Source organism: Pieris rapae, chromosome 1, assembly GCF_905147795.1.
Source record: "Pieris rapae chromosome 1, ilPieRapa1.1, whole genome shotgun sequence".
In the NCBI taxonomy this organism is placed as follows: domain Eukaryota; kingdom Metazoa; phylum Arthropoda; class Insecta; order Lepidoptera; family Pieridae; genus Pieris; species Pieris rapae.
This window is the reverse complement of record NC_059509.1, coordinates 11935594-11959384: the sequence shown is the minus strand read 5'-3', so window position 1 is coordinate 11959384 and position 23791 is coordinate 11935594. Positions and strand designations below refer to the sequence as shown.

The 23791-nt window shown below is 32.3% G+C and overlaps 3 protein-coding genes across 5 annotated transcripts; 2 read left to right on the top strand and 1 right to left on the bottom strand.

Moving 5' to 3' along the window:
• Positions 1-2607: 2607 nt before the first annotated feature.
• On the top strand, positions 2608-11243 carry LOC110998807 (neurochondrin homolog). 2 transcript variants are annotated; one of them, XM_045630824.1, is made up of 5 exons: positions 2608-2833; positions 6125-6299; positions 7062-7146; positions 8319-8541; positions 9261-11243. In XM_045630824.1, the coding sequence occupies exons 1-5, from the start codon at positions 2732-2734 to the stop codon at positions 9426-9428; spliced, it is 753 nt and encodes a 250-aa protein (XP_045486780.1). In that variant the 5' UTR covers positions 2608-2731; the 3' UTR covers positions 9429-11243. The 2 variants fall into 2 exon arrangements, with proteins under 2 accessions (XP_045486780.1, XP_022123293.2); XM_022267601.2 differs by lacking the exons at positions 6125-6299; positions 7062-7146; positions 8319-8541; positions 9261-11243 and adding an exon at positions 2954-5537 and having other exon boundaries at positions 2696-2833.
• Positions 11244-11347: 104 nt separating this feature from the next.
• On the bottom strand, positions 11348-12472 carry LOC110998808 (39S ribosomal protein L11, mitochondrial). The gene is made up of 4 exons (XM_022267598.2): positions 12235-12472; positions 11976-12165; positions 11634-11800; positions 11348-11515 (listed from the first exon to the last, which is right to left on the bottom strand). The coding sequence occupies exons 1-4, from the start codon at positions 12367-12369 to the stop codon at positions 11417-11419; spliced, it is 591 nt and encodes a 196-aa protein (XP_022123290.1). The 5' UTR covers positions 12370-12472; the 3' UTR covers positions 11348-11416.
• Positions 12473-13165: 693 nt separating this feature from the next.
• LOC110998809 (N-terminal kinase-like protein) lies at positions 13166-22916 on the top strand. Of its 2 annotated transcripts, XM_045630751.1 has the most exons (14): positions 13166-13628; positions 13707-13936; positions 14274-14450; positions 15202-15430; positions 15902-16045; positions 16704-16885; positions 17641-17869; positions 18713-18800; positions 19233-19394; positions 19990-20130; positions 20875-20990; positions 21241-21439; positions 21990-22144; positions 22178-22916. In XM_045630751.1, the coding sequence occupies exons 1-13, from the start codon at positions 13251-13253 to the stop codon at positions 22136-22138; spliced, it is 2424 nt and encodes an 807-aa protein (XP_045486707.1). In that variant the 5' UTR covers positions 13166-13250; the 3' UTR covers positions 22139-22144; positions 22178-22916. The 2 variants fall into 2 exon arrangements, with proteins under 2 accessions (XP_045486707.1, XP_022123291.2); XM_022267599.2 differs by having other exon boundaries at positions 21990-22916.
• The last annotated feature ends 875 nt before the right edge of the window (positions 22917-23791 follow it).

The following is a 23791-nucleotide window of genomic DNA, read 5'->3' as shown; positions in this document are numbered from 1 at the left end:
GTAAACGCTGACACGGCTGACGCGGTTCAAAATTAAATAGTGAAAAGGACGCGATTTACCGTCAGCTCACATGAATGATATTGTTAAAGTGTGAATATAAAAAGTTTTACCTATTCACAAAAGTTTATTTGAAAATATTCAAATTAATAAGACAGCAATAGCTCTGTCTTATTAATTTCTCGCACTCTCTCAAAAAGACGAGAATATCAACAATTAATTATAGTGGGGAGCCAGCCCTAAAGTTTTGAGAGAATCCCACCACCTTGATCATCTAAGCCAACCAAACGAGTTCCGCGTACTTATTTTTAAAACTGTTGGGCGTAGGGCTCCGGAACCCAGTTACCTTCTGATTTTTCAGCCTCTCATATATTTAGTTTTTTAAGTGTAGCTTGCAAAAAACAGAGTTAATTTACTATACTGATAGATACTCCTGCACTCATTAAACTGTAAGATTGGCCATATAGAATTTGGTCTAATAATTGATCAATTCAAGGATTTTAAGGCGTTTTAAAGGTTGTATTATTACGCCACAGGTTGCAATGCTAATCTATTTCATACTTAAAAGTTTGTTGACAAGACGTTCTCACTCTAGATGCTCATCATTCCTTCTTTTATACTATTTTATATAAATAGACTAATATAAACTTTTTATAGCCTTTGTAATATTGTTCATTTAATCTGTGCTCTTTTTTGACAAAAGACTCCTCCAAATTATGCAGTGACTAATAACAGTAGCCAAATGGTTTAATGGGATTTTTATAAAGACAACATCGTCGTAATTACAGGAGCATACTATGGACCAGTCATACAATAACCTACGTAAAACACAAGCCACTAGAATCAAAGGCTGCGGCTGTCGGTCGACGAATGAAAACAACCTGTTAATGAGTAACTTAATTACTTCTAGCACACTTCTGTTAAGGGCACCTTGAATACTAAACGCACAATGAGAAAATAGTTAAAGAAAAACAATGTAAAATAACTTCTTGACTTTCTTGTTGTTGCCTAAGAAATAGTCTTTAGTCTTATATTGTTCCAATATAAAACCTCTTTTGTTTTAATATCAACGAGAAAAGTATAACAAAGTTTATTTACCCTAACTTGGCAATGCTATTTGTTAATAAATGTTATATTTATTTTTGCATCGTATTAATTGTTCATTTATAATATTAAATTCTACTTATAAAACTGAAATTTAAGTAAAGGAGTTTTCACTGTAATATCACTGTACCAGTTTGATATTAATTTATTAGGATCAAAATATCCGATTCGATGTGTTATTAAAAATAACGGGTATCAATAACTAAGATAACTGTAACAGGAAGTTACGTGAAGTAAGTCCGCCTATCAAAGATATTTCAAAAGCACTTTTATCTTATGGACACAATTGGGGGAAGAAGGCTGCCTTTTGGGAAATCTATTTTACTTAAATAGATTCTTAAAATTATTGAACATATGTTTACATATTTTTATATACTATATATGGTGAAATAAATATACAAATGTATGGTAAACACATGAATATAATTTACAAAATTACTACATGGTCTTTACTCCAATAAAATTATATGCCATGCAATTTAATTTTTGTAATTACATTACACAAGTTAAGAGAAATAATTATTTATAAGTATAGCTTTTTAATAAATCCCTTTACATTACAAAATAATATAAATATCTTCCTATAAATAAGATAATATATTTTCAAACACCCACCTTGACTGGATAAAATATCAAGGGACACAATGCTTTAAAATTAGCAAATACCAAGAAAGTGATAAGTGAAGTAGCTATCAACTGAAAATAATTTTCCTTGAGACGAAGTACATACTTTACGTAAAATCAACTTTATGAATCGGCTCTCAAAGTTCTTTATGAAATAGTCTACACAACGACGAAGATATTATCCTCCAAACAACGTTGATAAAAGAATTTCTCTGTTCAGCGTTCATGAAACGACGTGTCCCTTCGTCGTAACTCATCCCAGTCGGCATATTACTTTTATATAATGCAGACCATAACATCGTAAAACATTCTCTAGAGAATATTCATTAATAGTAATAAGTACGAAATATGCTGTCTATAGATTGGCTTGCAATATATTAATCAAAGTTGTGCAACCGCTTAATACACGGGTAAAACTATAAAATATAAATCTGCTCCTTGAATATACGAAAATATAATTATCATATATTTTGTAACATAAATTGTCGTTGCAATTTTGCGTAATAAACGTTTTACTAAAAATCCATAATCATTTTTGTTGTGCTCTTTAAATTATAATATCATTAAAACTTAAGGCTCAGTTGTTAGCTTTTATTATTACTGATACTCGACGAGTATTATACATACGCCGCTAAAAGAACAACACTAAAACTAGTAAATTGTGTGATATAGATTTTCCTTAATATAACAATTACCATTAATTATTAACAAACTTACTGTTATCGTACTAAAATGAAAATGGACGCAGAACGACTTGTCGTTTAAATACAGGTCCAAAATATTAAAGGAATCTGTGCTAATAAATACTCCATCTATGTGACCACCACCATTATGGGACCTACATTGACATAGACAGTTGACAGTTTGATATTGGTGTGCAGCGTTGAAGCCTGTGGTGCTAGTGATCTTTGACATTACAATTTCCATTACTAATTACAATAATTAATCTTTTACGTTTAAGTTTTGACGTATCGCTGAAAAATACTTTTTCGTTTTGTAAAATAATATGGATGGTGTTTATGAAGACAACTATGTATCTGCCATATTTTTTGATTTAGATAACACTTTAATACAAACTAGAAAAGGAGACTCAAAAGCTTGCAATAAGGTGAGTTCTTTATTTGCCTAAGTTGACATTGCATTAGGGCACTGCGCTGTCATCGCCATTTGCCAATACTAAAATGCTTATTACGTCGTACTGAATTTGAACATCGTTAATGTTTCGTAGCTTGCACCCGCATGGTTGATGCTTACGCTCCAGTATTATATAAATAGAACTTTCAAAGTTGGAGAACGCGAGCTCAACGTCCAGATTTAGATATTTTGAAAGAGAAGTCGTGCTATTAATAAACGTGATGTGAACAGTGTTCGAATGAATCAACATCTCTGTTCAGTAGAGCTAGATCATTTGCCTTTTGTGAGCGCTTAGTGTTTTAATCAAAATGGGAGAGATATCGGAATCAATTAAAAAATGCATAGCTATTCTTAAAGCAGCTCAAAGCGATACTGAGAAATTCGCCGCGCTGTTCATGGTTACAAAACTAGTAAAAGGAAAAGACTGCAATTCTACAGCAAAGAAGGTCTTATTTGAAGCAATTGGGTTCAAATTCCTCAAGAAGCTTTTAACTGGAACAAATGCGCAAGATGACTGTCCCCCATCAGTATACAAATCAGTTGCCCTATCAATACTTACATGCTTTTGCATTGAACCAGAACTTGCAACACATCCTGAAATGCTGGCTAATGTACCAGTTTTTCTTGATATAGTACAAACATCTGACAATGATGATTATGATGATAACCTCATAATTGTTAGTGAAGCTTATACATGCCTACAGTGTATTGCAGAACATGAAGCTGGACAAAAAGCTTTAATTGAAGTAGGTGCAATTACTAAAATGTCTGAAATTTACTCACACCAAAGTTTTCAGACAGATGAAGCCCTAAATATCTTAGTTAAACTAGTGAGTCGTTATGGCCCTGAAGCATGGGGTAATGACCCTAAACCTTTTCATGCCTTAGTTAACAAGATTGCTCTAGATTTTGCTACAGATCAGTCAGAGAGAAAATTTGAGTTGGCAACCATTTTAAGTGCACTGTTATACAGTTGCAACAAAGACACTGTATTACCCGGATCATCAGATGAAACTTGGCCGCAAAGTATCTACAAAGCTTTACATGATGTATTAACCAGCAAAATAGGAAAAAATCAAAGAGATCCTGCATTGAAATTAGCTGCTAATATCATTGATTTATTAGGAATTGAGTGGACGTTTAATGATGAAGAAAACCCAAAAAAATTCTTCCTTTTACTTTTACAACTTTGTGCAATAGAGATAAGAATGCAGCTTGAAGACAGAAGTTTTAAACAAGCCTTTGCTAATGCAGATTTAGTAACTGCTTGCTTTTTAGTTATTGAATCATCTATTAATTACATGGCCTCAGATCAATTGGATTTGGAACAGAAAGAAAAACAGTCTGTCTATACAAGTCTGAAAGGTGCTTTTAATGCTGTTGTTTCAATACTTACTAAAGTGTCTAATGACAAAAACCGTGACAAACTACCTGATGCTGAAAAGGTGTTTGTGTGTGCAATGGTAAGAGTATTAGTGGCTTGGCTAGCTCAAGAAACAACTGCAATGAGAGATCAAGTTTATAACCTACTTCCATTCATGTTTTCCCTAGCCAATGATTCATTCCATGCCTACAGAGCTCGAAAACTAGCTGAGAAAAATAAATCTGAAGGAGAAGCAATGAATACTGATGTATGCTTGATGGGACAGATAGATCTATTGCGTTTAATGCTGCCAGCACTTTGTCATCTGGTTGTAGAGGACAAAGCGAGGGACATCACGTTAAAATTAAAGGAGGAAGACATATTGTATGAAGCGATGAACTTTCACTGGTCTATAGTTCACTACAAAAAGCCACCAATACCAAAATCTGAAAGACTAAAGGCTAAGAAACCTGAACCTGAATTAGAACCTCAGGTATTGGAAGACATGAAAGATTCAAGAGCAGCTATGGTCAGCCTATGCAATATTTTCATGAATCTCACTGTACTGGCTCCTAAAGTTGTTGAAGAAAGCATGCTGTTTAATACTTTATTGAAATTCATTTTCAATAATTTACCAGAACTGAAAAGTATCCCTGAAAATCTTGTTTTACATGGACACTTGGCAGTATTAGGATTATTGTTACTTAAGCAACAAGGTGCTAGTAAAGTGAAGAAAAATGACTTTTCTATTTGTCGGTACATACAGTCAAGTATACGGTTTCTGTGGGATGCCTACATGGTTGATGAATCAAATGACCCTACTGCTCTTGTTGTATCAATGACATATAAAGAAAATTGGGGAGAAATTGCTGACCTATGGTTTTTGGGTATGCAAACACTAAGTGGTGTCTTGACCATTGTGCCATGGATATCTGAGTTTGCCATTGAAAGTGGTTGGGCGGAAGGCATAGCAGAAATGCTTGTAAAAGTAAAAGTTGGTACACTGGCTCCAAACATTAAATCTGCATTTGAAGATTTCCTTTGCCGGTTAGTCGATTCAAATGAGAATGCAAAAGCAGTTTTAAAGAAAGGTGGAGCCTTGAAAATGTGCAGAAGCCACAGAATGATGGATCTTGGAAAAAAGTTGTTTGGAGATTAAGAAGCACTTTTAATATTTTTAACCTAATATATTATGTCAACTAAATGTGTGAACTGTTAAAGTGTTAATTGAACTATAAAACTAAAATGTTGTCGCTGTTCTAACTTGTTTTATAAATATAACTATTAAATACTTTTTTAATCTTTTGACTATAAACCTTATTTTATTATACTACTATTATACTATTTAACCTATTAGTTCAAAGTATGTAATATAGGTATTCTCAGTCATGTCAGTGTTGTGCCAACATGCAGGCGAATGACTTGAACAGTACAATGAACTCAAGCTATTTATGCTTCACAAAATGATACTTCCTTAACTCTATTATTAACACATGGTATCCCCATTCCAAACACTTTGCCTTTGTTTATCATGTGTTATTCTTTTACACAACACAGAAATTGCCTTTATATGGTACGGTTACATTTTGGTAATGCTGTAGTTGCTGAATCTATGGAATTTTAGGGGGAAAAATTTGATGTCTTAAAATATAAACTATGCAAATATGAATCAAAATAATAAATATATTAAGTCATTTAAACATGAAGGAGCAAATATTTTCTACGTTCTGTTACGTTATTTTTACAATTACTGAATATAGATTGATGTATAAAGATATCTTATAATTTGTTTATCACATTTAAACACGTTCAGAACTGATAGGTACCACAGAAGGTAAAAGTCAAAATAGTTATTAAATTGAATATCGTGAAAAACTGCATCAATAGATATTATTTCTTCAGTTGGTGGAAATTTTACATAACGAGTATGGAGTTCCTCATGATGTTGCGACAGAGAGTGGTGCAAACTTCCTACGCGCTTTCCGCGCGAGACCTGACGACGAAACCTACGCAATACACGAGTGGCCGGCGCATCTTTGGCGTAATTGCTTGCCGAAAAACTATAGACACATTGCCAGTAAGTATGATGGGGATAAATCGCTTTAAAAAATAAATTGATCTTAAAATATCTTATATATGCAAACATTCATCATATATAAGGCATATTAATCTATATTTCCTTTTTCAAACATTAATTTAATAATTAAAATTTTTTTTATCATTCTTTCATGTATGTATTCGATTTGATCGTCTAAATTTGAGGTTCCTTTGGGTGAAATTTAAACTAAATCAGTTTCGTATTTCATTAAAGATAAAAATTCGTAACTAAAGAATGCAATCGTTAGCGTCAAAGGTAGTCTTATTTTCCTTCATCTGAACATACGAGATTTCTATAGCTCATTAGTTTTGGAAGGAAGTACCTATCATTTTAGCTGCATAATTTGGCATCATGCCGAGAATGGCAGCTAATATAGCAGTTTTATAGGCCATTCGAACATGACTTGCAATGTTGCGTTCTACGCTTTAGTTTTTTTTAAGATTTTATTTTAATCTAAAAGACGAAACTGATGTACATGAACTAAGCCGCAATAGATTCAGATGTCCTTGCGCAACGATTTGGTTTTTAAATGTTTACGTTGACATTTTAGCCCTTTGATTGAAATACGTGTGGAAATAATTGACAACTGAAAATTGGGAATAAAATATGAAATATACTTTTCTAGCATTGTATCTTTACATAGATAGATTGTACACAAAATGTCCTCATCTTTAAATCCTGTCTTTTCCTCCATAATTTTTTCTTGTAAATAACATATTCAATGTATCAAAATTGTTTCAGAAAATATATCAGCCGAATGGTTGAAATTACGTTTTAAGTATTTAGCTCTGACTGCTGATGTGATACATCTTTTGGAATCGTTAAGGTATGATCTAAATGTCATTTGTGTTTTAATTATGTTATGCAGAAATATTAACAGAAAGCTGAAAAAAATATTTCTTCATGATGTAAAGTAAATGTCAGTTTCTTTGTATACTTTTCTCATCGCATTTCATATTTAAAGAAATTGACAAAAGTGCACAGGAATTGTTCCAAGTATCAATAATGTGTAAACGAAAGAAATATATCTAAATATCTAATAGAACTAGAAAAACTTTGAACAGTTTCGTTGCTGTGCATGGTCTTATGTGGTTGATATAATATTCATAATAATATTCATCTGGCAATTTCATAGCCTCACAAACTGCACGCCACATAAAACTGTGTATTGGTATTTATTGTATAGTCTGCGCTTAAGGAGAACCATCGTGGGATTTCAGGTCGCAGCAGAGCTAAATTATCTTTTTCATGTTGACAACACTGTTACGTCATTATAGTTTGACATTTAATCTTGATACTTGATAAAAATGACATATTTTTTTTGAGAGTAAAATGGCGCGTAATATTCATATTAGTTCACATAACTGCCACGCCGGTTCTCTTTCCGCAGTCTCATCAGAGTTCTTAAATGTCATTTGAAGTCAACACCAACATCTTGTTGAGGTATGGATATTATTAAATTTTTTGTTACGTCTATAGTTGAAGTCTACCTCTGCAAGATTGGGTTGGCTTTGAGCGCATGTTGCTAATTAATTACTTGTTTTTCAACAGTTCAGTTGTTGCTCAACGAGTGACATAGTGGGCGACGCGTGCCCAACACTTAGGTTTGAATTATATTTGTAAAGTTAAATGAGGATACGCCAAGAAGGTAAAGCCCATTGCCTCAGAAATTTTACTTTACTATAGAGATAATTTATTTACAGAAAAATATAAAAATAATGTTTCTTTTACTTTAGTATTTCTTTATAGACGGATTATCTCTATAGATATAACTATAAGATGTGTTCTGTTGACGAAGTATTGTTTTCCAATATTAAACAACACAGCACAACTAGTATTAAGATGTTAAAATGCTGATTAAAATCTTGCATTTACTTTTCCCTTTGCATGGTTTTCACGCAAAAGTATATGCAAGGTGTGGTGTACCTGTTATATTTGCTGAGTTTCAGCATTGTTTTCGACGCGAAATAACGAAAAAGTGGGTGATGAATGACACAGGGAGGATTATCTTCTCGGTCTGATCACAAACGGGCCATCTCGAGCCCAGTGGCAGAAGATTGAGAAGCTGGGACTCCGCAAGTACTTCGACTGTGTGCTGGTCTCCGGGGACCTGCCCTGGGAGAAACCTGACCAGAACATCTTTCTGGAGGCCTGCAAGTTGCTCAGCGTCGAACCGCGACACTGTATTATGGTTGGGGACAAACTCGAAACTGATATACAGGTAAATTTATTATTAAAATTAAAACCTCTGTGTTTTTTTAGTGATCTATACAGAATTTTCACGTTTTTAACTTGTAGTAGCGACACCTGTGTGCGTTTATATAAAGCAGAAGGATTTTGTTGTCTTTGGTTTCGTATACGGTATTACTACACATTTAAACAAAACTTCTATATGAATTTAATTTAATAAACGCGAATTTATGACATTATTTCAAAACTCGACGTTTACAGCTTAGTACTTTTAAGCGCTTGCCTTCGTTTACCACGATATTATTTTACAAATTAACCTCGATAATGTTAAAAATATTTAGGTTAGTTTAATATATTCTATAATGATACAATCTTAATTCAGTGTCTGCAGTGAAAACTTTTTGATAATTACCCCAGATTTGTATTTGTATCAGTGCCAAGACATTTTTAGACTTTCTCAATAAATATTGATCATATAAAATAGTTGGGTATATTATATTATATATTTCTGTCTAACTATTTTGTGATAGTTTTTTGTGCCTGTCACTGACTATGTCACTACTACATATATATATTTATTTCTCAAATATACAAACTAACAAAATGACTTTGTTTGACACTCTAGCCTAATTTAGCCTACTTGGCTAATTAAGCTATAATAATTATTGTGTAGGTAATAAATATTATATACATAAACAAATTTTTAAATATCCTTTTTTATAACAGCATTTTTTTAAATATACATTATAGGGTGGAAAACAAGCAGATTTGCTGAGCACAGTGTGGATTCCACTGCACAAAGATGACTCGGAATCTGATCTCCCAGATTTCACCATACAAAATGTAACAGAGTTACCTGATGTCTTGCCAAATTCTCCAAAGCTCAAACGCTCAGCTAGTAAAATCGCTATTTGTTAATTTTATTATATCAAGCTTCACTTGGAAGCAAAATAATTTTATTTGCTTTTTTTCAGTTTTAAGTTTTTTGGTTTTACTTGTTAACTTACACCTTCTGTCTTGTTAATAAACACTAAATCTGTCTTTACTTACTCTGTCCCTTTTTACCACAGTTTAAAAATAATTGGGCAGAAAGTGACAAAGTAACACTTTAGTTTAAAGAATGTAATAAGATTGATTTAGTTTTTCATAAGCTGATTTATGTAGTTACTTATAGCATACTAATTATTTATATGGTCTGTGGGTTGTGTCAAAAAAGTATAAAGAATAGAAGGTATTAATAGATCATATAAATTTAATAGCAACTTTGTTAATTTCAATGAATTTTTTAGTGTTAAGTAGATAACTTTTTATACTCACATCAATGTTTTTAAAACGCACATCTGGCATTTGTTAAAGCTAAATACTACTCCTAGGATCTATTTCCAGCTATTTTCCATACAACATAAGAGTATATTTAACACATGGTTTTATGGATACCCTTACTTTGGGTATCGAAACCTAAAGGTAACATGAGCTGTTTAGTGAATATTTTAAGTATTAATTAAAAGTGTAGTGATTGCTGAATGAAAGAAAAATCAAATCTATATAACAGTATCTTATTTTTATAGCTGTTTGGATTTATGTTTTTACATAAAAGACATTAATGCAATGTCATAAAAAGTAGATTTTGGGAAAATTGTAATTATAAACTTTTCTAATACCAGTTACCAAATAGTTCCTTTATACACTTAATTAAATATTGTCTATAGAAATGTAGATGCATCCCATAATCTTTTTTCAAAGTACAAAGCCGATAGTACAAAATCACCTAAAATTTTATCAAGGCTTACTATCAACATTATTTAAGCCCATTATTCATCCATGTGAATGCTAGATTTTGTGTTCTATACCTTGTGTTTTATAAAACTTTAAAAAATTCTCACAAGAGGACACCAGGCAAACTGGGATTTGTTAATACTTTGTCCAAATCATGATTTTCATTTATAGAAAACAATGATCTAGCATTACAAGAAACAACCCATGAGCATTCCTGAGCCTACATTCTGAGTAACAAAATATATGGAATAATTCATAAAAGAAGTTAACTCAAGAGGCCTGGAAAATGTACTTAATATTTATTAAATCATTTCATTTTTCTGTGGTAATAATGTAAACTCTAGATATCAACAAATAAGCTTTAATCTCTGGCATACTTATTTCCAGTTGTTTTAGTACTTGTAAGAATTATATTGTTTTTATAGATCTGTATAGACTGTAATTGTGATATTATTGTAATACTTTGACCTCTGATGTGCTACTATATAGTTTAAACATAAAAGTCTATTTTTGAGCATTCTAGAGGTTATTGTTGTTCTTAAAGAGTTTATAACATAGCTTGTATGTTAGCTTTAATTAGTTGTGAGTATTAGTCAAATACCCCGTTATTTATAGAAACTGTCTAATTGCTCTCTTTGATAAAAGGATACAGATATGTACTTTAGGAATAACAGTGTCATTGTTTTGTTTTTATAAATAAAGGGGTTATTTAATATCTAGTTGCATAATGGGTTCTTAATTTTAAGAACTGGATTTAGTAGATTTTAAATGTGAGTACTCTCCACCTCTCAATGACAAGAAGAAAACTGTCTATTACCATGTTCAATTTAGGAATTTCTTAATCTGAAATTCCATTAATGTATAAAATTGCTGCAATTTGACATGTACTGCTATCAGTAATCTTCACTACAAACTTTCCTTAATGTGGTGGAAACAAGTATTACATTATTTTATCAAGAAACTGTTTTATTTTACTTCCTTTTTTATATATTTATTACTATGTTATAAAAATAAGGTCATGGCTATAGCATTTTTTAAGAGAACTAAATTAAACAAAATAATTATACTATTTACATATATTATTTACTAATAAGAACTAATAATGCTAAAACTAAGTAACAATTGTGTAACTAAGCTGTTCTCAACATTTTTGCTTCTCGTTTTTCCTGCAATTGTTTCTTCTGCTCTTCTACTATTGTTTTCCTATCATTTAAAAATTCTCCATATTCCTAAAAGAAATAAATCAGTTAGATTAAGTGGCAAAATTAATCAACATGGATAGTAATATATTTGAGAAGTTTAAATACTTATTTATATGAAGGCATGTGTTACTATATAAGTTATTACCTTAGGATCTAAATCTCTTACAACCTCTATTCCACAAGTTCTTGCTTGTGACAACAACATCACACAAATTTCTTTCAATGACCTCCATTCAAGTGGAGGGTCTTGTGATTTAATTTTGGCTATTTCATAAATATGTTTAATTGTTATTTTTCCACACATTTCCTTTACTGAAAAAATGTTTTAATATACTTTAGGCTTTTTACATTAGAACACTATTTTAAAGATTTGATTGTAGCTTACAGAACATACACTATTCTTAATTGATTTTATATGCAGTTCCATCAGAGCAGATATAGAAAATGAATAAATTTCCGTAGTCGATCTGCATAACTAGCATCTTACCAGGCTCCATTGCACCACGGCTTGTACCAGCAGCTTGCTTTAAAAAATATGATGAAGGTGGTTGGTGTATGACCAGCTGATAAGATCTATCAGGATTTACTTTAACTCGAACTGGTAATGGAACTCCAGACTTTATGTTAGCGGTACGTTCATTGAAATCTTTGCAAAAGGCTGCAATGTTGATATTGCGCTAAAACAAATATGCCATATAAAACAAAATTAGTAAGATTATACATAAAAGTATTCTATTTATACCAACCTGACCTAGCATTGGGCCAAGCGGAGGACCTGCTGCAGCCATTCCAGCAGGAATATTAGTTCGTAATTTGGATGAATGATCTATCTTATCAGCAACTTTTTTCATAGATTTCAAACGTGCGACTGACTTAGACATCTTGACAGTAATTTATTTTTTTAAATTAATAGATAAAATGGGAAATATTTAATTTGCCTAACTTTTATTTCATAAAATATTAATAACCTCTAATTTTTCAAAACAAATATGTTACACAGAACACAACAGTTGCAAGTGTTAATTGTCATAAAATTACATTTTTATTATGATATTTATGAATAATCAGTGCTCAACTTACTTTTATTTTAATAAATTACACTGTTTTTATTGATATAAAATTATAAGATTTAAATTTAAAAAAAAGAAATCGTGCGGACTGCCGCGATAAAGCATAGCATTTTTTTAGCAACTGATGCAAATATAATTATTTGTATGTTTTTATGCGGTATTTTTTCAAGTTTTATCTTTGATATTAATTCAATCTACCACTCTACTACACTCAGACACCCTTATATAGTCCGTCTCAATCTAACGGGTAACAGCTGAACCGGCCGCGCTTGCTACGTCACGATCAGTGTTAGTTTTTTTTCGTTACGGAATTTCTTGATTCGGTCGCCGCGTTCAAAGCCCGTGATTCTGGGATAAATAATATTAACATTAAGGCCTTTCACGTGACTTCCAGAAACGTTCATACTGCAAAATATCTTTGGCTAAGGTCCATGTGTAGAATCGGTATTGTCAACTATGTCAATTGTCATTCTTATTTGCAAAAATCTGTTGTCGTAAACTATAAATCGTGTATTGTGAAAAATAAATGTGTATTGTACGTACAGTACCGAATGTTTAAAGATTTTTAATTTTATTAAGCAACTGAGTTAAATTGTGCTCTTTAATTTAAATCGTGTTTTTTTTTAAATGTACACGATCTTTTTTTAATGAAATTACCGGATAAATGATATCTGTTTTATAAATCTTACAAAATGTGGTCGTTTTTTTCTCGGGATCCTACAAAAGACTTTCCTTATGAGGTAGGAGACCCTATACCTGGTCTTGAAGACAGAAGTGTATGGATCCTGCACAAAGGAAAGAAGAGAGGAACTCAAGATGAAGTGTCAATATTCTTATTTGATGTTCAAAAACATTCTGAAACTCTGTTTGATATTGCAAAAGCTTCCTTGAAACGTCTAAAGACTATAAGGCATCCAAGCCTGTTACATTATTTAGATAGTTGTGAAACTGAAAAATTTTTATATGTTGCAACTGAGTATGTAAAACCATTAGCTAAGCATATAGACGATATGAAATTAGAGGGACAACAACGTGAATTATTTCTGGCATGGGGCATATTTCAAATTACTGTAAGTTTTCCTTTATATTATTAATTGCGATTTATATAGTGTATTTCAATAAATTTATTTAATATGTATAACTTTCAGAGAGCTTTATCATTTTTCAACAATGATGGAAACATGAAACATAACAATGTCTGTTTATATTCAATCTTTGTGACTGCTGCGGAGGAATGGAAACTAGGTGGTTTTGAATTTATAACTAGCCATGGACAGGAAGGTGCTAATATCATCCCAATTAAAATTATACCTTCACTTGAAATCTATGATCCACCTGAGAAGAAAGACCCATCTAAACTGAAGTTTGTAACTAAGTGGTAAGCAAATTTTTATTAAAAATTAAATATATATAAATATATTAGGAATTTTAATTTTTTTAAAGTGTTTTATAAATACAAATGCTACATAGTTATTCATTTCCTGTTAATTCAAGCTGATTAAAAGAATCAGGTCACATGTTTAGTTCCATTTAATATTATTGAAAGAATTATGTCAACCAAACTTAATATATCAGCATGTCAGAGTCATGATTTTATTTTTCCTTTCCTTCTAATGCATTCAAGATAAGAAATTTCATGGAATTCTAAAACAGATGTCCTGGGTGCTTACACAATATCTAAAATTGTTTTATCCAATATTATTTCTTTTTTACAGTTCAACAGATATGTGGGGGCTAGGCTGCCTAATTTGGGAAGCATATAATGGACCACTAAAAAATCAACCTTCTCTAAAAACTGTGGACAAAATACCAAAGCAACTATGCACTTTATACTGTGAATTAGTTAGTGCTAATCCAGCTTCAAGACCAAATCCTGCTGATATTATTACTAGGTAATTACTTTTTATTGAAATTGTGATATTTAAAATAGGACAACTAATAACTCGTATTGAGCGGGCACCTTCTTTATGAGGGAAGCCAGCCGTGCCGGCCTAAGACGGTTGCGCATTCAGATGACTGCATAAGTTTATTCTTTACAGTAACTTGTGTTGAGCAGGGTTAGCCTAGTAGATAGGGAAAATTTTGTGTGTTTATTACACACAGAAACAAAAAATCATTGGTTTTTGTTTATTTTTTTTTAATTAATACTAGCTTGTAGAGAGATGACAAATATTGAAGAGAATTGAGAACATTGCCATGTTTGTTACTTGTTTAAATGACATAGTAGAAAGTTGATCACATAATTGCTACAAAGGCAGGCTATTGCTATGAAGATTGTTAAAATGATCAATTGATACAAATGCTTGATACAAAAAATAGATACAAATGCAAGAATTACGCAATTAAATAAAATGCAAAAAATACGATACACATGGCCTGGCAGTCATGAGGATGCCATGTGAGCTTGGGCTGGCTACCATACCAGTCATACAGATTTAGCATAGACTCTATGCCATAGACTATGTATGTGTGTTGAAAATGTAAATCTTTCTCTAAGTACTGTCTGTAGTGAGATGCTTTACAGATTATTTTGCATTTAACTCTTTGTTTACTAATAAATCAAATTCTAAGGATTATTGTAGTTTAAAATAGATTGTTATACTGTTAATTTTTGAAATATTCACTGCGGTTATATGTTTTTAGATGTCGTAAATTGGGTGGTTTCTTTAAAAATGACCTTATAGATACAATGTTATTCTTAGAAGAGATACAAATCAAGGACAAGGCTGAGAAGGGGAAATTTTTCTCAACATTAAGCAGTCATTTAGACAATTTTCCAGAGGCTGTGTGTATACATAAGATATTGCCGCAGTTGATGACTTCCTTTCATTATGGAGATTCTGGATCAGCTGTTTTGGCGCCTATGTTTAAGGTTAGTTTATTACTAACTTTATTTAATTTTTGTTTAACTGAGTATGGAATAAATGTTTCTGACGACAGAAATAATGGATTATGAACAAAATCTGAATCTAAAAAACTGATCTTACAGATTAAAGTTCTGTTAACAGACCATTATGTATAGAACTTTCTTGTTGGGTTTTTACATTAGCAGACAATAGTTGTAGCATTGACTTCATACAATTATGATACCAATACAGTAAAGACAATATCTGAGTATTAATATCAGAAAAAGGTTAATAATTATGTACAGTCAAAACCGTTTAGAACAACATATTGACTATATTGACCACAAGTAAAGGTCCCGGCTGAATTGTTTTGTATTAAGTTCTTATTAACGTCGGCTGTTACGACTATCGGTTTTACGGCTAAATATGAGTAGTTCCTTCGATGTCGCTATAACACATTTTAACTATATATAATAATATTAACCATGTTTTTGCAGTTGGGTAAATTACTAGAAGATGCCGAGTATCAAAAGCAAATAGTGCCATGTGTTGTAAAATTGTTTGCCTCAAATGACAGAACTACCAGGTCTAGGCTACTTCAGCAACTAGATCAATTCATTATGCACCTACAAAATTCTACCGTAAGTATCTTTCAAAAATTTTCAGCAAAGTATTTGACTTCCCAATAAATAATGAGTCACGGGTTGACATTTATTTGTTAAACTCTTTTTGGAGATATTGATCTGTTCTTTAATATTGTAGAACATTTTTTTTGTTCTATCATCAATATTTTATAGGCATTTTTACTCCTTGGGTATTATTTTAATTTTAGTAAAAATCCTTACGTTTTTCTTGCAATTGATAAAGCCTGCAGTAACCAGCATGTAGCATTCAAATGGTGAAAGAATTTTTAAAAATAGATCCAGTACTTTTTGAGCCAATTTGTTACAAATTTTGATTTATTGTGATTGCTCAAATTTAAATCGCTAAATTTATGGAGTGATTTTTTGCTATGTACATAAAACTATTAATCTATTAATAGTATTATTATATTATAATCGAAAAATTTCTATATAAATTTGAATTGGGATTGAATTAAGCGTTATTGTTAATATGATTTTCGACTTTCCGGTACTTTACACCACATACTTGGATGTAATACTTGGATGCTCCCTCCAAGTATTACGTCACGAAATTTTTGAACGCTTAATTCAATCCCCGCCCCGCATCGTTACTTAAGAAGACGATCCACTTTAAGATCAACAATCAAGTCAATTAACACAACGATGTCGCTTTCAGGTGAATGACCAAATATTCCCACAAGTTATGCATGGATTTTTGGACACAAATGCCGTAATCCGCGAACAGACTGTAAAATCTATAGTACATCTTGCACCGAAATTGAACTACAATAATTTGAATGTTGAAGTCCTGAGACATTTTGCAAGGCTTCAATCCAAAGATGATCAAGGTGGTATAAGGTATGTCGGTTTTTCATTTTACATATAGATTTTCATTATCTATGAAAAAATGACATAGCACCGGCATGGCATAAAGACGAAAATCTATGGTTTTTCAAAGACAAGTAGGTGATGGCTGATTGCTTACTTGTCTATGAAATAATAATGATGAAATCGAGATATATGCCTTCCAATTATTAGGTATGTAGTGCTAGTGGATTATTATTGGATGTAAACCCGTAAAATACAATATTGTGAAGAGGCAAATACGTGTGTATGTCATTGAAATCCTCTTAAACGACTGGACCGATATGAATATTTTTTTGTACTTTTTTTAAAAGCGTAATCGTGAAATATCAGGAAAAGGTCTGCTGGTTATTATTATTATTTATTTATCAAAACATTATCATGTTAAAAGATATTAAGCCTAGATCATTAAAAGCAGTATTAAAATATCTGTTTACCCATTAAACATTTTAAACTCCCGACAAATTTATATAGAAAATCTAACAGTTCAAACAATTAACTCAAAACTCGGCGATTAAAAATAATGGCGGAGAATTTATTGTCCGCTCTACGCCCTTGACTTGCGAACTTTTCTGTTGACCTACATAAGTGTACTACTACCTATAAAATAAAGTTATTTTGAGTTTGAACTTAGATTGGTTTCACCTAATTAAATAGATAAATTAATTTTGGAATTCTATCGTATTAGTAATTACTGTTAAGATAGAAAAATGTAGTGATAAATAAATAAATAAATAAATAATTTTCAGAACGAACACAACAGTATGCCTGGGTAAAATAGCGGCTCACCTTCATCCGCAAATACGTCAGAAGGTGCTCGTGTCCGCGTTCGTTCGTGCTACGCGCGACTCGTTCCCGCCCGCACGACAAGCGGGCGTACTAGCGTTGGCCGCCACGCAACAGTACTTTTTACTATCCGAAGTCGCTAATCGAGTGTTGCCAGCCTTATGTCCGCTTACGGCCGATCCGGAGAAACAGGTATGAATAATAAAAAAAAGCAAAGCTCTCAAAAATAATAGAATATAACGTATTAATTTTTTGTAGGAATCCTCAAAAATATATTTTCCAAGCGTAGACAATGTGTGGGTAATATGTTTAAAAAAGTAAATACATAATTACTGTTGATGTAATTAAAAAAAAAAGAAAATCCAAGACTCTTTAAAAACACAATAATAAAACAGTTATTTGCATTAATTGCTACTTGTAGATGACACTGATAAAATAAAAATATGATGATGACTATTTGTTTCATTTTAAGGGCCGGTAACGCACTTGCGAGCTTTCTGGCAATGTAAGTGATCATGGGTTGCGGTAACATCAGTTGAGCCTCCTGCCCGTTTGCCTCCAATTAATTTAAAAAAAAATACTTGAGATATTTTAAAATTTCTTTTACCATTGGAACCCTACATAATCCCTGATGGATGGAGTATGTAATATTTTTAGAAGTGAAACTTCTTTATCAGCGTCGGAAAAAATTTACCGTCATGTTTTTCGGTTACGCGTCACATTATTCCGTTACCCGCCATCTTTTTCTTGTCTAAAATTTACAATTTATGAAATTCTGTAATAATTAATCTATGATAATGCCTTTTTCTTACTTTAACTAATTTAACTTTTTGTGTAAAGTTTCATATAGTAGGTCATTTTTCGAAAAATTAGGTCGTGTCTACACGCATGCATAAAACTTTAAAAAATGCCTTTTAAAATCCCTATATCGTGTACGCTGCGGGAAATGAACAAACAAACAGAACACTATTACATATTTAAATAGCCGAGCGCAGCCGGGACTGTACGCTAGTATACAATAATGTTCAATTTCAGGTCCGTGATGCAGCCTTTAGAACTATAAAAGGCTTTTTGGGTAAACTGGAGAAAGTTTCGGAAGATCCCAGTTTGAAAGAAGGAATGGGTTAGTATTGTAAATAATATTAATATGTACATAAGAAATTAATTCAAAAATTCTATTTAAAATTACTATACAGGTCTATTATTGTGTTGTTACTATATATATTTACAAATATCGAAACCGTAGAATGTTATACAGTAAAGAGTATATTGGTAAAAATCTTATATATAAAATTCTCGTGTCGCGGTGTTTGTGGTTAAACTCCTCCGAAATGGCATGACAACATCTATTTTTCATCCCCCTAAATGTTAAGAGTAATCCACCCCAAAATTAATAATGTTTTTATGATACAGCATTAGTAAATGCATATGACCCTGAATTTTCAACCCTTTACAATTAACCCCTATTTTTTATTTGATAGTGAAGGATTTAGGCATTAAGGAGTAACGAAGTTCGCGGGGCAGCTAGTGTATTTATAAAAATTCAATTTTCCAGAGGCGGACGTACACACGGCGACACCTAGTCTCAGTAACGCGGCCGCTACTTGGGCCGGGTGGGCGGTGACCGCCGTGACAGCCAAATTCTACCGCTCTCACTCTGATACAGCTAAAGTCCAGCATCCAGTTAAATCTACTCTTTCAAAGCCTGGTTCGCTAGGTATGTAGCTATTGTATACGTAAATTCATATATCGTTCATTTGCAAAGTAATAGGAATACATTTTATTTTACGCAGAAGTTAACTCGCTGTAATGACGTCATAGTCATGTACGGACTGCATAAAAAATTCATGAATGTATGAGCCCCCTCGCGATAGTAGGTATCAATTGTTTAAAATATCTACGTGTTTCAATAAGGGGGATAAATGTAAGTATATTTTTTGTTAACAGTTCTATATCCATAGGTTAATAAAATCTTACGTAAACGTTACGATAGTATTTAATTTACTGATCGTACTTTCGCGTCAAGGGCGAGATTGTACGATTAGAAAAGTCGAGAGAATTGTAAATTCTGAAAAGGAAACGTAACCGCGAGTGAGAGGCATTAAGTGTCCATGATCTTATCACTTATCAGGTGGTGGTCTATGAAAAAATCCAGTTTTTTTATTTATTCTGCTATTTTCGTGAATAATTCGAACGAGAGTTGCCTGCCTGATAGGGGTTGGATTTGTAAAATTCTGCTGATTTTGTAACTTGGGAATGAATAAGGGATGACAATGTTAATTTTTTGTAACATTAAGACAAATTTATTTCAGAACAACCATCCTCCAGCAGTATGTCAACGACGACGTCATCGGTGACATCTATGACGTCACTGGAACACAGCGAGTCTGCCTCGGACTATGACCCTGAACACTGGGACATGACGGCCTGGGGCGAGATCGACTCCAGCGCAGGTATATGAACTTAAATGAATTAAGGAAAGTACAATTTCTGTGTGTTTATATATATAAATATATATAATGTGTCTCAATTAAATAGTTAAATCAGAGAGTAAATTGAATCTCTAGGCAGTTAATTAAAGATCGATATTCAATCTAGTTGCTAAATTTCTGTCTGACAAGTGACGAAACGTTTTACGAGTTTCCTAAAGCCTAGATTATTAACCTAAGCATTTACAATAAAACAAAACACGGAATTTCCAAGCTCTCAGTTCTTCACGATCATACCGAAATAACAAATGAAATAAGCATGGCGAAGTCGTACACAATTTCACGAAAGACCACAATTTGAAACAAAAACCACTCACACAACAAACCAACGTTTGCCAAAAGAAAGGCTCTAAAAGTTATAGTGACTCTAAAGTGCATGGTCACGGCGTAAAGTCACAGTGACCATGCACGCTGTAAAGCACGCGAAACGTCGGATAAATTTAAAATTATGTTAAATAATTATAAATTTACAATAATACATAGCTTCACTCTGTTAAAAAAGTGTTTTCTTTAATCGTTTAAATTTAATAAAAAAAAATTGATTCATTTAGAAACATTCTCTCACATCCTTATATTATGATTTATGAAAGTACTGTCCCTTGCGATTTTAGTTCCAAATATGTCCACGGGGCGCTGGTCAAAATTTCTATACAAAATGTTCAATTGTTTTGTTTAAATTTATTAAAGTTGATATATTGACCACTATAGCCACAACGGGTGGTAGTGGCAAGTCAGGCGCCAGCAGTACAGGCGGAGGAGGCCTAGCTGCCCTCTGTGAGGACGAATGGGACAATGAAGAGTGGGGACAGATACAGGAACATCCAGTGAGTATATGTATAAGAATACTGAAGAAAAATTGTGAATTGTAAACAATGTTAGTACAGTTTTCCTTAAAGAAACAATATTATTTCACTAAAAATCAATTTCTCCCCTTCCTACTTTCTTCATTTTAACACTGCGGAGTTTCACTTCTTCCTCGCACTATTTTCTTTAATTTATTATATGCACTTTAGCACTTCAATAAACAACCTATAAAAACTAATTTCTTGATATAAATTGAAAATGAAATTAAAGGCAGCTGAAGCAGAATTGGCAAGTCCATCAGAGACGTGGAATAACTCGGAATGGACTCAACCGATGCCAAGTGCGAACGCAACGTTCGTACGCAATACATCGCGACTCGAACATAAGCCGACAGCGCATCAGAACAGCAATGACTCGCTTGGCGGCTGGGAAGATGGCGAGTTTGAACCTATTGAAGAGAATGTTGATGGTGAGTTACTGTATATAATCTTAATTTTGATGAATGTAGTTTATAATATGGTTTGAAATTTCCAAGCACAACACAATTGGCCAATTTAAATATATAAGTGGACTAATTATAATTCAAGGGTTCGCCTAGTGGCTTGCGCGTGCGACTCTCAGCGCTGAGGTCGTAGGTTCGATCCCCAGCTGTGCTTTCTGTCTATGTGCACATTTCATAAGTAAGTCACAAAAGTCAAAGCAAATAGATGTCTCTGACAGAAGGAACACCTACTTGTCTATGGCAATATTGATCTAGGAAACGAATGCGAATGCGAATTGATTATTATTAATTAACCCTTAACATATGAATAAAATAAGTATAAATCATAGTAAAAATCTACATGAATAGACGTTATTAAAATGTTATGACGAAGGGATTTGTAAAAAAAAATATTGCCATAATAACACGGCAGAGTATTTACTTGATAAGATATGTAAAGGTAATGAATTGTGCAAATGTCCTTAAAACCGTATTAAAACTTGTTAAACTAAAACCAAATATTTTTTTTTTATTATAGAAAACAACGCATCAAAAATGGACGAGATGCGTCGCAAACGCGAAGAAAGGAAAGTGCAGCGTCAACGGGAAATGGAAGCCCGACGTAACGCGAGAGGACAAGGGCCGATGAAGCTTGGGACCAAATTGTCTGCGCCTGCGCCGTTCTAGCTGCCGGTCTTGACACGTCAACTTTAAAAGGGGTAAAAAGTGGTCTTTTCAGCCATTTAGACGATCTATGAAATCTGTTTATGTAACTCATACATAATACTAGATGAAGACATGATACATCTAAAATTAAATTTGCAATCGTATTACAGATATATTTACGATTTCACCGAAAATAAGATTTGGCTTTCTTGTCTCGTTACCAGGCCATAAAATTAAAAAACATATAGTAATGACAAGCGATGTCAATCTTGTTTCTATACCTCCTTTGACAATTTTGTCTGTGCTCAAGAATCAAAGACAAAAATACGGGTCTAAAACTTCTTTTGGGAATTTTTGAATTTAAAACGACCCTGCGCCATTAGTCTAAAACAATTTTTGTGTAGATTTGGATCGATGTTCTATTGATTTTACTTTCAACACTATTGACTAGTATTAAATATTTTAACGAAAGACCAGAGACAATCTTAATGACAGAATTTTGTGGCATGTGTCTTATATTGCTCTGTCACGCATGACGTAAAGATAATCTTTTACGTAATGACAGGAGACTTTTTATATATTAAACTTGTTACTAAATCTTAGATAATTATGCATGAATAATGTTTTGGCAAATAAGCGGAAGTCTTAGAGTAAAATTCAGAGACGAGGCTTAGGGCTAAGTCACCATACTTACTGTATGTCAAAATCGAATTATTATTATATACGCGCCTTAAGTCTCTTCCATCTGTCAGTGTCAGTGATTGACATAATTTCTATATTTAAAATATGATTATTTTTTATGGCCATTGGGGATGCATTGCATGCATTTTTTATGGGACATTTTATATATCCATCTATGGATGGTCAGTAATCGGATTCATTTCAATATATGTTATCATTTTGATTAAAATGGGACTAATTATTACTGATAATATATCGTTTTATCGTCTTTTGATTTTAATCTTATCAGTTACATTACTAATAATCTAATCTTTCCCTTTTATTATCACAAATGTTTTATAGTATTCAATTAACTATTATCTTTATCTTTACAATTATATATGTATATTTAAATGTGAATATAAGAATTTGATTATGTTTCTGGTATACGGTAGAGCAAACATGTTTGGAAGTGACCATGACAGCAAGAATTAAACAAAATGATTCCTTAGTTTTTAATCCCTGATAGAAACCAATTATTGGAGCGTAAGGAAAACGTATTTTATCTAGCATCTTGTTAAACGTTACGATGCATTATAAGATGCTTGATCTACAAGTACGTAATAATATTGAACAACAATTATGCGATTAAAACAATATGGTATTTCACCGATTCTCGGTACTTATGCCACATAATTGTGGCATTTAGGTAAAATTGTTACTTGGTGGTTAAGTAACGTTTTAATGGGATTGGCGCATACAGCAAAACGGCGCGTTACGGGACTAAATAATTGGTTAAAGTAATACTTAAACGAAGGAAGCGTTATTACTATTGACAAGATTCGAAAGTAAAATTTAACTTACATTGGTGCATAAAATATCATTATGAAGTTGTGTGTTAAATAATGTCTAACCCACATAATTATTTATCGTAAATATTTGGCTTTGTATTATAAAATATACACAGACTATCTAGTCAACATTATAGTAATCACGTCCTATTTATTCAATAGC

Coding starts and splice junctions, on each gene's coding strand:
- LOC110998807 (XM_022267601.2), top strand. CDS start 3,168: ATGGGAGAGATATCGGAATCAATTAAAAAATGCATAGCTATTCTTAAA.
- LOC110998808 (XM_022267598.2), bottom strand. CDS start 12,369: ATGTCTAAGTCAGTCGCACGTTTGAAATCTATGAAAAAAGTTGCTGAT. Junction 12,166..12,234: donor TTGGCCCAATGCTAGGTCAG/GTTGGTATAAAT, acceptor TATTTGTTTTAG/CGCAATATCAACATTGCAGC. Junction 11,801..11,975: donor CCGTGGTGCAATGGAGCCTG/GTAAGATGCTAG, acceptor ACATTTTTTCAG/TAAAGGAAATGTGTGGAAAA.
- LOC110998809 (XM_045630751.1), top strand. CDS start 13,251: ATGTGGTCGTTTTTTTCTCGGGATCCTACAAAAGACTTTCCTTATGAG. Junction 18,801..19,232: donor CAGTTTGAAAGAAGGAATGG/GTTAGTATTGTA, acceptor TCAATTTTCCAG/AGGCGGACGTACACACGGCG. Junction 21,440..21,989: donor TATTGAAGAGAATGTTGATG/GTGAGTTACTGT, acceptor TTTTTATTATAG/AAAACAACGCATCAAAAATG.